Consider the following 13,544-nt stretch of genomic DNA (forward strand, 5'->3'; position numbering starts at 1 on the left):
AATATTGAAATCTGAAATTAAAACTTCTGAAAATTTTTGAAAATTCTGTCAATTTTTTGAAAGGATGGAAAGTTTTTAACAATTCGTGAAACTTCTGTGTGTCTTGGAAATTTTTCATAAAACCTGAGGTGTCCTGCAAAATTCTGGTTGCAAATTAATAATTCAACCCATGGAATGCACAAATTTTGGCTCGGAAAGCTCATCAACCGAAATCCCTAGCGTTTTCAAAATATCAACTATCTTTTTTAGATCATATCGCCCTATTTCAATTTTTTTTTGATTTATACTTGAGAAAGATATTCAAAACTAAGTTTCTCATAAGTTCTCACGTAGGTACATATGTTTATAAAAGCTTGTCACGTTTTTTCCATGTTTCCATGGGCACGACTGGTAAAAAATAAATACTGACCTACGTGGGATTGCTGGAAAAAGTACGCATTGGTGCCGGTCCCAAGCTATTTACAAAAAATTTTATGCATACATTTTTGCTAAGATTGTTGGAATTTTGTTTTGCTCTCAGAATCAAAGTTCAACGGTAAAATCTTTCAAGAAATTTTATAATTTTAAAATTTTCAGGATTTTTTTAGATGTACTGTTTCTTTATTATATTCTGTTATTTTACGTGTATATTTAGACAAAATCCTTAAAAGACGCTATTTCACAAAAATTCTAAATGTTTAAAATTAACTGAATGAACTTATGCCATTACGGAAATATTTGTACTGTCTGACTAATTTTTTCTTTTTAGTTCAAAAACCAAGTTTTTGCTTTGGAAGCAAAATAATATTCCTATTTGTTACGGGGAGAAAAACCTAGCTGATACAGGAAACAGGAGCAGTTTCCCTCGCATACGTGTTTTCTGGTGCAATTCTCTAACTTCTACGCTACCAGTGACTGAATTAGAAATTGGAACTCAAAAATGGAAAAGCCAATATATGGGCGGACCTAACTTCTAACCTAACTTCTAAAGACCCCTTAAGAATTTTTGAAACTATTAGGAAAGTATTCATTTTTTGAATAGTACCAAACTTTTTCAAATGTATCTTGCATATAATGCTACATATTATACGCTAAAAAGGTACAAAATCAATTGTTTGAAATCTTCAGTTGTTTGGTCCAAAACCACAACGTCAATGTAGCATTGTAGCATTCGTGGGAAAATGAGTAATACCTTTTATCATGTAGAAAAAGTTTACTATTTTCAGTCCAGCAGAAATATAAGAAAAATTCCATTATTTTTTTAAAGATTGCCTTAAAACCCTGGGTGCTAGAAAACTTTATCCGTAGCAGTTTTAGTTGTTTGGTTTTTGATATCAGTGCTTTGGACTCGTGAGAACAATAATATTTTAAAGTAAAAATAGCTTTGTTTCTTTAAATACTTTTTCCTTTATTTGTTTTGCTTTTGAATTTCAGTCACAACTTACTCTCTAAATTTCTGAATTTCACAACATTTGTAAAACCAATTTTAGTTAGCAATTTTTAATTAACCCATATAACTTTGAACTAGTTGTGAATCCTCAAAACTAACCAAAATTTTTGAACATATTCTTCAAGTTTTTGCAATTTACATAAGGTTGACATTTTGTAATTACTAACGAAACTTTAACTTATTACCCCACTTTTTGCAGCTTAAGATTGTCCAAATTTTCATTATCTAACCTTTTCCAGATGCCCATTCTCGACGGCCCAACTTGGTTGAAAGTTACTAATTGGTTCAATATAATTTGTTTTAGTACTTCCATTCCCATCAACTTCTTCCTGCTGTACTGCGTCGTGACCCAATCCGGTAGGAATATTGGCGATTACAAAACTTTGCTGATTTGGTTTGCTGTTCATTGCATGGCTTTTCCGGCTGTCAATTTAATTACTAATATGGTGAGTTTTATTCAAGTTTTTAGGCGGCTTTCTCACCTAATAGTTGGTCTCACAGGACGCCGTGGGAGCCTCAGAAGCACAGATCACATTTTCTAAATCTTACGTCCCTGGAATTGTCTGCTGCTATTTTGAATAGTGTCAAAACTTTTCTTCCAGAATTTCTACACTCACGAGGCTACTTTGTTCATTCTCACCGTCGCAAACCGTTTCAATTTTCCATGCTTGGGTGTCTGGATGTTGCTTGCAACTAACTGGATATGCTGCGGCTACTCTATTCTCTCATTGAATGCTCAATTTGCATTTAGATGGATTGTTATGTCAAAGTAAGGTTGTGATAGGATGGCATAAAACCGGGTGGTCTTAAAGTATTACTTCCATGCAGGCACCAAAACGCATGTCGCGCCTCCTGTAGAGTACGGCGCGGAACCCCCGTGAAGTGTCGGCCGCGGCAAAAAAAAACCATCTTCCGCACCATGTGGTGTGAACACTAAACCTTTGACTTCTCGTTTAGTGCAGATATGATGCGACGAGGCGGCGCGAAGTGGGCAGGTTTGAGGCAGGCGTCAGACCCTGAAACCGCGCTTGCCTCCGATGGAAGCCCAACAATAAAAGTAATGATTGAATAAAAATTAATTCCCAACAGCTGCGACGAAAAATTTGCAAAATTCAAGAATTTCGCTAAAATTAGCGTTTCTTTTTTTTCCATATTTTTAACCGCCATAAAAAGTTTTCAAAATTTTTTAAAAATTCATGCATAGTCTCATTACACAATTCCTTAATTTGAGCACATTTTGAGTCAATACGTTTAATTGATTGACAGGACGAACTATCAGTGAAATTTCATTTATCTGGCTATTTCATACACTTTCTACACTTTTCAGTTCCGGAAAAAATCTTTTCTGGCGATTTCGTAAAGAGATTTTTCTCAATGTACTACTTGGAGTGACTGGTTTTTATTCATTTTCTGGATTTCTTGGTATCCAGCTAACACCGGCAAAGGACTTGGCGATTCAGTATAATGTTCACAAAACCATCAATATTTTTCAAATAAAATTTCAGGGAGACATTGGCAGATGCTTACAACGTGACTCCGGATAACGTGTATTATATTGCAGTGCAATATTTTGATCGAGATGCACACAATGTGAAGGTTTATGACACTATATCGTTCACCGTTGCTATTGGGAACATTCTCATTTTTTTCGGGATGGTGGTTTTCATTTTCGTCTGTGGAGTACGGACATTTTTTGCTGCACAACGGAACACTGCCGAGTTGCTGAATCACAAACAGCTCCAGAAGGATTTGACTATAGCGCTTTTGATTCAAGTGAGTTTTTTCATTTATAGTGTTGTGTGATTGTGTTGTTTATCTCATGTTTCCTCTCGAGGCGTGTAGAGCTTCACGGGTTTCTAATTTCCCCCCATTTTGCAAATGGAAGAGGTGGCCGGGATAAAAGCAAACCTCGACCGGGGGTCGCGAGCGCGCGACAAACGGGAAAACTCAACGAAATTTAGCATTTTCGTTGCTTTTATTGGTTTCAAAACACGTTTTCGTTTGATTTTGTATTTCATTTATGCATTATAATAAATAAAAGCAACGAAAATGCTAAATTTCGTGGAGTTTTCCCGTTTGTCGCGCGCTCGCGACCCCCGGTCGAGGTTCGCTTTTTTTACGGCCACCTCTTCCATTTGCAGAATGAGGGGAAATTAGAAGCCCGTGAGCTTCCATGGTAGGCAAGCGCGAACCTGATGCCTGCCTCCAACCTGCCACGCCTCACGCCGGCCTCTCGCCTTATTTCTACAGCAAGAAGTCCAACGCTCGGTCGCATAGTGCGGAAGAAGGTTCTTTCGTTGCGACAGACACTTTACGAGTTCCACGCAGCACAAAACAGAAGGCGCGGCTCGCGGAGCCAGGCAAGCGCGCCTGCATGGAAGCCCTAGTATCGTAGGGAAAGATTAGTAGTTTTTGATAAAAACTGAGAATTATATAACACATTGATAGTCAAATCCTACATGAACTTAACAAAATTTTCAACTCTGACTTACATTATTATGACAGAAAAATGCAGCTTAATGCAAAATTTGTCGTGAGAAAAAAAATTTTAGATATAAAAATTTTCCTTGAGCGCAAAATTCTCGAAGATGGAGGGAACCGTCTAACATTACGTGTGGTTTTGTCCAAGTGATGTCCTTTGCTAAGAAATAAAAAATTCCAGACTGTTGTCCCATCTTTGCTTATTTTCCTGCCGTGTGCAATTTTCTACCTGCTTCCACTTTTCGAGCAACCTCTTGGCGTTGATGCAAACATTCTGCTAATTGCAATGGATATTTTCTCGAACGTTGGCCCCATAAGTATTCTGTTCACATTCAAGAACTATCGGCTGTACATTTTAAGTAGGACCATTATTTTTTAAAACTGTCGTATTTTTAATAATTCAAATAATTTTCCAGAGCTCTGCCGTCGCAAAATTGCTCAAAAAATTCGATGCAGTGTCATTGAAATGACAACTGTCACTGAGAACCGTGTCTATGCACAGAACTATTCTGATTGGGATATTCGGTTTGATATGATTTGAAAATTGTTTGGCATTAGAGAAATGAAGTCAAGTTATGTTTGTTTTTGCCCTGGTATAAGAAGTTTGGGAAACTTTTTTTTTTAATTGATGTTATCTAGAATAAAGTTATTTTTCAAAACAATATTTGTTTTATTTAAAGGGAGAACATTTGTTTTAAAAGTTGTATCATGATAAGAATAATTTTCATTAGAGCTTCCATGGGAGGCAGGCGCGTTCTGGAAATGAATAATCAAAAAATGAAAAAATTTAAATCACACGCTGGAATCGAACCCACATCCTTCTGTTCAAGAGACGAAGTTGTTCACCACTCGGTTATCAAATCAGTGTTCTCTGTTGAACAACTTTTTTGTAGCCTTTTCTACACGTGAAAATATAGTTTTTTAACGGAAGACAGTGAGAAAGTAGTGAAAATCAAGAGGCGCAAAGACCAATTTTCAGACGCAAAAATTTCAGGTTTATAGGCAAAACTGGCAGGATTTTATTTCGTTTTCGAGTAGCCAGTAACATGAACTTTCGATTGGTATACTTTTTCTTTGTCCTTTCCACGGAACAAGTACGGGGTTCCCTTGTCAGGGCTTGTTTCCAACCTGCCGGCCTCACGTCGGTCTCTTGCCTCTGTTCTCCACTATGGCCAAAAGTCAAAGACTTTGGTGTTTACACCGCATAGTGCGAAAGACGTTATTTTTAACGCGGCCGACACTTCTGGGGCTTTGGCAGCCGGAAGTTGCCGCAAGGTAGACACGGCAGGCGTTTCGGTCCACACGGAAGCCCTAGTTTTTATAATTTTTCCACATGCTGTAGTTTATAAAAATGTAGAACTGAAAGATATGCTGTGACGCTAATTGCTAAAAATATTAAAATTCTCAACCGCGTTTATTCATTAAATTAATAATTGCCTGATGTTGAAATCCTTCTGATGTAGTTGAACATCAGTTGTATGATCTGCAATTGAACTTGAGGGACTGAGATCGCGGCCCTTCGTGTACGTTTAGATAAGCTGAAAATTTGAAAAAATTGCTAAAACTTGCAGGGCTTTTGGAAATTTTTTAGAACACTTACTTAGAGTTGGATGCTGAAGAACATTGCTCACTTGGTAAGTTTATCTTATTCTTGATAGCATAATCAGCTTGTCGAACCTAATCGGACTCAAGACCGTCAGGAGATTTGTTTCCAACAATGCAACACGTCATTATTATTCTGAAATAAAACATATTTTCTAAAATAATTCGAATGAAATTTGAGTTTTTCGCGTTAGTGTTTCTATACAAACTTTTGAACAAGTAGCAGTAATCCTACCATGCCCTACGGTACCACTACAGTATCTTGACATGATCCCTCACCAACTTCTAGCCCAATACCAATACTTCTTCAATTACCGAAATTAAAGATCAAACTATATAGGGGCAGTACGACCCGGCGCTTCATCTGTAGTACATGATTTAATTATTTTAGCATAATATAACTAAATTTAAATTACTTTTTTACAGGTCACAGAACCTACAGGACCTTCAAAAACACCAACATATTGAGAAAAGAAAAACAACAACTGGTCGTATTTTTTCCAGTTCTGCAACTTTCTAGGTATTTAATTGGGGTTCAAAAGTTAAAATTAACATACACTTTTCCAACAGACAATTCCGATGCATGCCAACAGACAATTCCGATGCACTCGCAGATTTATTTAAACATCTGAAAAGAAAGTAAACTGAAAAATGGAATTAAAAAAAAACAAAAAACTCACTTTTGAAAAAAAGCAGAAAGACAGAGGGTCCACAACACAAGTAGACTGGGAGGCCGATAGAAAACTGAAGTTTGGAAAATTGTAACTTTTTGAGCTATAGTTTTGAGCCACTGTGCGAAAACCATAAAAAGGCTTAACTTTGAAAAAAGTAGGGTCCACAACACAAGTAGACAGAAAGGCAAACGCTGTAAAATGTTTTGTAGAAAGATTAAAGTTTATATAATATAAAATATTACTTTTTACATTATAACTTTTACATTACACTATACTTTTTACATATAAAATATTACTTTTTACATTATATAATATAAAATATTACTTTTTACATTTTCAAATTATCTCCAACACAAACACCACGACCATTTTCTTCGAAAACCAAAAAAGTGATGCATACAACAACAAAAGAAGAGAAAATCAACCGATACACAACCATACTGACGCGCCTGCGTATCCGTGTGATCTACAATTTTTTTTCTTTTTGAAAACGGTTTTATTGAGCCATATAACAAAGGAAATGGAAATTGTGCTACGTTGCAATAAAGAGGAATCTTCAATGGGAAACTTTCAAGATTTTGATCAAAGGATACCTAAAAAGCGGGGCAGATAGCGGGGTAGTTACAAAATTCAAAAATAAAATTGAATTTTATATATTTTTTTTTTTTGGAAATTGGAAAAATTTCAGTTTGCATCAAATTAAATTTGAACCTATAACCGCTCTGGTAACAAAATTTTCAGAACAGGATTACAGCTATTTTCAAGTTTTTTTATGGAACAGAATAAATATTAAAAAAAAAAATAATTTCTCGGATGCATTATATATGTCATAATTTCTCGGATGCATTATAATAATAACCTTATAGTGAGCTCTTTTCTGCCCACCATTTGAGCAGTAACCCTTACTTTCAGTTATAGACAGTCGTACTCTTTTTCAATTTGCAATTTTAAAATTCAGTAGCTTTTTAAGATTAAGTTCCTATTTACAACCAATTTTTGTAATGTTTAACATTCCTAAATTGGAGATTTACTTATCGATACGAAAATCAAGATTATTTTCAAATACCACATTGCTATTAAATGCCCGATGCACATTCCTCTGTTCATATCTCATGTACCAAGTGTCCTGCCTGCATCTCTACGACCTCCTCTCTCTACATACAATCAATAAAATGACGTGGCACTAACGAGCCAAGTGCCTTTCTGCCATTCATTCCTTCATTCTTGTTTTTAGGGCGACTGGTGGTTGCCCTGTTCTCTTTATTCTCTCTCATTTTAATCCTTAAATTTGCTACATTTTTTCCACCATTCAAGGACAAACAATCTAGTGTGCATTCTGGTGAGTCAAGTTACTATTTATTTATCCTTAATTTTTTTAAAGAAATTACCTGAAACAGTGAACAAAAAACAGTATTTAATTTGGAACAATTTTTTATCGATTTCTGTGAAGGTTTTGATAGTATTAAAATAAGGGATACAAGCTATTTTAGGCGATAATATTTGGCTAAAAATGCAGAAAAATGCTCTTTCAGATGCTCCTTAGGCTCTCTGCACCACGATAAAATGATGGTATTTGGAAACAAGTTGAGCTACAACGATTAGATGTTCGAGCAGTGAATTTATGTTGTTGACTATGCTCACAATCTTCAGGACTACAAAGTCAAGTACTCACATAGAACGAAAAAAGTAACTGAAAATGTGAAGAAGTTTGATCTTTTCAAAATGGTGAGTCAAGATTCGATGTGAAAAATGTATATTTCAAAATATTCAGGTTATTCCCCGTACAGTTGAATGGTTCAAAGATCAAATTCCAACAGTGGAGCTGCGGATCCAAACTGACAAGGTTACAGCCGAGAAGCTTGAAAGTCACGCGGTCGGATCGGAAATTCCACTTGCATCATACGACGCTGCTCGATTAGAGGCGAATATCACTATGGAGAAATGGAAAATCCTTACATCAGTCATTACCGATATCATCTCAACCAAGATCTCAACATGGAAAACCCTCTCCGACACCGACGTCAAATTTTTTGATCGGATGTATCCAGAGTGCAAAATTGGATTCCAGTTCGAAACTCACGCCGCCACGCTTATCAGGATTATAATTGGTGTTGGTATGTCGCCATGGCAACGCATCAGCGGTGTAGAACAGTGCAATTTGTGTTGGAAATAGTGCATTTAAAGTGGATAAAGCATACATTTCTAGGAGCAGAATTTTGAGCAGAGTTTTATAACGCAAACAAATTCAAAATTATTTGCTGTTTTCAAAAATCTGGGACTACAATTCTGAAGTTCTGATTCTGAAGTGGTAAAAAAGCAAAAGAAGATGTAGTATAACGAAATTCGTGGTGAGTAAAAAATCTAAAAGGCTGTTGTCGGTAGCCTCTGCCCATTAATTTTTAAGACTGTCTCATGTGCCAAGACCAAAATGTGATCGTTTCAAACTTGGCTATTTTGTCCCCTCTGACAGGCCTAGGCAGCTGGATATGGTAAAGATACTGCAGAAGTACTGTAGGGGTACATACCAGGGGTAGGAGGCGATTGCCGTTCGGCAAATTGATTTTTCGACAATTCTGCAAATCGGTAAATTGCCGGTTTGTCGAGTTGCCGGAAATGTTCAATTCCGGCAATTTGCCGGTTTGCCGGTTTGCCGATTTGCCGGAAATTTTCAATTCCGACAAATTGCCGATTTGCCGTTTGCCGGATATCAGATTTGCCGGAAATGTTTAGAGGGTTTTTTTATAAGACGGAAACACTTAAAACTGTGTCCTTTTGAAATTTTCCATTTTTTTTCTATATGTTTTCATAAAATTTGCTTATTTTCAAAATAGATGTAAGAAAATTCATAGGATGCGTTTAAATTTGCCATTTGAAATTGAAGTTCTGAAATTTCCAAAAAATAAGTGCGAAACCATAATTTGCCTATTTTCGGCAAATTGCCGTTTTTCCGACAAATTCGGGAAGACGGCAATTTGCCGGTTTGTCGATTTGCCGGAAAAATCGTTCGCCGCCCACTCCTGGTACATACCATATGTTTCAACCTGATCCGCTCCTGAAACAGGTTCTCGTCGAAAATAACCGTTTCATTTGCTCTCAGTTACAAGGATTTATTGATCACAAAGCTGCACTTTCCAAGTTTGAAAAAATAGTCTCTCCAACAATGCTAATAGGAAAAATACTGTATTTTAAAGTTTTTTAATTTTGGATCTTATTTGTTTCAAAATGTTTTCAAAAAATTATTTTAGTTTAGATTTTTCGTTTACAGGTTTTCTAATTAACATCTAATTTACTGCTTATTTTTCAGTTTTTTTTTTAAATTATTTTATTCTTTTCATTTTCAATTCAGTAATTATCCAATATTTCAGAGAATTAACAAAACCTCCAATAGTCCTGGAAAACAAGCGGTACCATACAAACGGTGTGTGTTGTTTTTACGATTCCCTGCCGCATTTGAACTATTTTTTCACCGCGCGCACGCATCGCCCCTTTCCGTCCTACCACACACTATTTCCGCGCGCGCTCCCTCTTTCTCAACCTCTCACACTCTCTCACTCCCCCTAACGCAGGTGTTCATTCTTGCTATTTGTTCCCACCGGTTTGCATTAATTTATCTCTTTTAATCTCTACCTTATTTTTGTCGTTGAATTTTATAATATTTCATGAAGTTTTCTTTCTTCCAGGTATGCGTTCATCAAAGCCGTACCCCAGTGCTCTGCCGAACTGGAGAAGAAAAAGAAGAGGTGGGAATTTTTCAAATCAATTTTTCCTTTCAATTTGTAATTTCAGGTCGCCACCCTAGTAGCCGTTTTAATCAGGAAGTTGCAACCAACGACATGGAACACCATATCAAGGAACTGTTAAAGCCGTTCAAAAAGCGAGAGTGTGGTCAGCCAACAATCCATGAATATGGGCGAAAATCGGGAAGATCTCACCACGGATCCGTGTCTTTCAACGGGAATTATTCTATAAACTGCCACCAATTGAATCACTCGATGAGTGGGGAAGAATATGGAAAAGTATGCAATCAGTTGATGACTTTAGTCCAAGCAAACAACGTCTTCAGCACATTGAGTCTCTCTCCAATTGCTCCCATCTTATCTGCAGACTTCCGCCGCAACTTGCATACACGCAATAACTGGAAACAACGGAGCTTCTCATTTTTTACTGATCAGTACGACGTTCAGCATTCAAATACTGGAAGCCATCAGAATGGACAGCATCGCCGAAGCTTCTCTGATTCTTCGAACAATCATGGTCGCTCTGGGAATGTGTCGCTCAGTTGGAGACCCGTTCCTGCTGGGTTTTCTTGGCCAACAAGTTGTCAATCAAGTCTCGGTCAACAACGTGATGTCATGAAGTCGGGGAATTCAAACCAGAGCTTTAAGGGATTTCCGACTCATGAAACGTCATCTGAGAAGCAGCAACAAGATCTGTCAAGAACCGACAATGGGAATTCACGTGGAAGCAGTGCTGTCCAGGATCGTACTTTCTCGAACAAAAATGACGATGAACTATCTGACGACGTGTTCCTAGACAATTCCATGAATGCTGCAAACGGGCCAAGAGCTCCACTCGTTCAAGCCATTTCCCGTAATTTGATAACCAATGTATTCAGCAAGGACGGCACTGAACTCTCCGTGGAACAGTTATTGGAAATTGTCAGCATGAAGTTGGCTCAATATGAACACTCGACTTCCAGTTCTCATGGACAATGCAGCGACCTAAACCGGACATTACCAGCTGAAAGTGATTTGGATTGTTCAATCAGTGATTTCTTCGACTCCAGTTTTGTAGATGTAAACAATAAAACACGTCCAGAAGCCTTGATCGGAGAAAGATGCCTGACATCATCCGACAAGTTAGTTTAACACTTGCAAACTTCTTATTTCATTATCTTTTTTGTAGGTCTTCAAAACTCAATGAGTCACTTGACGTGGTTCCAAAGCTTGCTGCGCTGGATAGGTATGACACTACGAAGAACGAATAAAATTTCCATTTTTTTTTCAGCTTTCATAGTACCGGAACTCCAGTGTTCACGGATTGTAATGATTGCCCAACACCGAAGAGAAGTGGATTCAATTGTGAAGTTTGGACAGCTGAAGTGAATAATAAAGTTTGGAGATGGCTCTCGCTCTTCAAAACCACCAGGTAAGGCCCGAGTGAATAAATGCGCCATTAGTTTTTTGACATGAGAATGTCTGAAGTTGTCGATCAATCATATGGAAAGTAATGTGCAAGTTGAAGCTCAAGACTAGGTTTCTTGAGGAAAAGGCGGAACATGCTTCTTCTTCAGCTCCTCTAAAAGCCCTCTGCTCATTAAGATTTGTACTACTTGAATTTTTTTCTAGCGCAAAATCTCCTCACTTGATACAATATTTTCTAAACGGAGAATTGTGAGGTTTCCATGTAAATTTTTCTATTGCACGCTTGCCATATAAAAATACAAGTAAATTTTTTCAGTGATCCGGCTCCACTTCATCGCACACCAGCCAATCCGACCGAAGATTGCTCGCAAGATCCAGATTCAACTTCGCCACCACCACGCATTTCTGAAAGCTTGACAGCATTCCTGGTAGCTCAGCAAGATTTCAATGACTACATTAATACGAACTACAAAGATAAGGCTCACATCTTGAAAGTGAATCTGAATATTCACGAAATGTCGCCTGTCAAATGGCTGTACTTGAATTACTTCTGCATCGAGACAAATCCAAGATTGAATGGCCCTTATGTCATAGGTAAGACATATAAGACATACTGAATCTTAAAAAACGTTAATTATTTTTCAGATCCAAGGGTTCCACTTGTGCGAAATATGTTCAGAAGATGGTTCCACCGCAATGCTGAATCCTGCTTCAAAAATCCTGGCAAGCTTGCGATTCTGCAAGGGACGGCTAGCAAATTTGTGCAATATCAGCTACGCATTTCTCAAAACGGAGCGAATTCTTCCACGAACTCTACCATCATGTTTTACACATTGTGGGAGGAATGTATAGGACAGAAAAATATCATTTCTATAATCGACGCGTGCCTGCTTGCACACCTTCACACTACAGATATGGTCTTGTACAAGAATGCAAAACGTGGTTGGCTCAAGTCGATTCTCTCCCCACTTAGCTAATAACAATTGCCCCAATTATTCATTTCTCATTTATTATTTTTTTTCCTTTTTCCTTTTTAATTTATTTCCTTTTTTTAATTGCCTCCCGGACCACCCACTCTTTTCATTTTCCAACTCTGGTAAATTGCTTCCCGGACCACCCACTTTTCTCATTTTCCAACTGGTAAATTGCTTCCCGGATCACGCACTTTTCTTATTTCCTAACTATGGTCAATTGCCTCCCGGAACACCCACTTTTCTTATTTCCCAACTCTGGTAAATTGCCTCCCGGACAACCCACTCTTCTTATTTCCCAACTATGGTAAATTGCCTCCCGGACCACCCACTCTTCTTATTTTCCAACTATGGTAAATTTTTGTAATGACTCCCCATTGAATTTAAATGAAAATAATTTGTAATAAAAAACGGCGAATGACTTGTTGATATTAATATTGATTTGTTATTGATTAGACAATTTAAACAGTTTATTTTCTCTGACTTTTTAGAGAAATTCAAATAATGTCAGACAAAAAAAAATGCCTAAGGATTCAGTTTTGAAACAGATTCGTCAGATTGATTCAGTGCAAAATAGAACAATTTTGCATGGGGTGTTCGATGTTGAACAGTTTAACACAAGCAAAAATCGATCGAGGAAGTATTGGGATGTTCTATTTCAAGTACTGGTTTCAGTAGCAGGAAGAAAAATGTTTAAACAAATTATTATTGACGAATTGGTATCATTTAAACTTATGTTCGATGATAACAAGAATTTCCGAAAAAATCGGACTGCAAATGAAAAAAAAAACAATAAACTCTAGGTGATCAATGTTTACATTCAGAGCTTGTACCAACACCAAGTTGCTTCAGATTTAGTTGTTTCAAATTCTAAGTTGATATGTAGACCCAAACTGTTGAAGCGCAGTCGGTTGTATGTTTTCCCTGCCCTTGAAACTCAATCTTCACTACACGATATCAAAATATATTTGCAACTCTAATGCAAGAAGTAACCCCCAATTTTGGGAGCTCACAAATTTTAAACAAAGATCTTCCCGAAAATATTTACAACTAAACGATCTCATCTTTCAAACATGAACTCAAATCTCTTATTCTTTTATTTTTTGTTTATCCTAGTCAAATCTCTATTCAAAACATATTAGGCAAGTTTCAGAAAATGAGAAAAATGCACACGACCATAGAAGTGTTATCAAGTAAGATGTAATGAGCACCAACTTTTTCCGCAGATTAGATTTTTTGCTCG

The 13,544-nt window shown here is 37.0% G+C and overlaps 4 protein-coding genes across 4 annotated transcripts; 3 read left to right on the plus strand and 1 right to left on the minus strand.

The window, feature by feature from the left end:
• Positions 1-1,668: 1,668 nt before the first annotated feature.
• On the plus strand, positions 1,669-4,497 carry str-79 (Seven TM Receptor; the record flags this gene model as incomplete). The annotated part of the gene is made up of 6 exons (NM_001373236.2): positions 1,669-1,875; positions 2,032-2,198; positions 2,757-2,888; positions 2,935-3,202; positions 4,092-4,269; positions 4,327-4,497. 6 exons carry the CDS (start codon positions 1,669-1,671, stop codon positions 4,449-4,451), a joined length of 1,077 nt encoding a protein of 358 aa, NP_001360056.1. The 3' UTR covers positions 4,452-4,497.
• Positions 4,498-5,304: 807 nt separating this feature from the next.
• F52D2.5 (uncharacterized protein) lies at positions 5,305-6,593 on the minus strand. The gene is made up of 5 exons (NM_001383532.1): positions 6,512-6,593; positions 6,193-6,377; positions 6,070-6,140; positions 5,511-5,648; positions 5,305-5,448 (listed from the first exon to the last, which is right to left on the minus strand). Coding segments are annotated over exons 2-4 (198 nt in total). The 5' UTR covers positions 6,318-6,377; positions 6,512-6,593; the 3' UTR covers positions 5,305-5,448; positions 5,511-5,646.
• Positions 6,594-7,785: 1,192 nt separating this feature from the next.
• F52D2.6 (DHC_N2 domain-containing protein) lies at positions 7,786-8,388 on the plus strand. The gene is made up of 2 exons (NM_075964.7): positions 7,786-7,911; positions 7,958-8,388. Exons 1-2 carry the CDS (start codon positions 7,909-7,911, stop codon positions 8,357-8,359), a joined length of 405 nt encoding a protein of 134 aa, NP_508365.2. The 5' UTR covers positions 7,786-7,908; the 3' UTR covers positions 8,360-8,388.
• A 1,419-nt stretch (positions 8,389-9,807) lies between these two features.
• F52D2.12 (PAP-associated domain-containing protein) lies at positions 9,808-12,736 on the plus strand. Its single transcript, NM_001270063.5, has 6 exons — positions 9,808-9,926; positions 9,973-11,044; positions 11,092-11,148; positions 11,194-11,334; positions 11,647-11,924; positions 11,976-12,736. Exons 1-6 carry the CDS (start codon positions 9,869-9,871, stop codon positions 12,305-12,307), a joined length of 1,938 nt encoding a protein of 645 aa, NP_001256992.1. The 5' UTR covers positions 9,808-9,868; the 3' UTR covers positions 12,308-12,736.
• Positions 12,737-13,544: the final 808 nt, after the last annotated feature.

This window comes from Caenorhabditis elegans, chromosome X, assembly GCF_000002985.6.
Source record: "Caenorhabditis elegans chromosome X".
In the NCBI taxonomy this organism is placed as follows: Eukaryota; Metazoa; Nematoda; class Chromadorea; order Rhabditida; family Rhabditidae; genus Caenorhabditis; species Caenorhabditis elegans.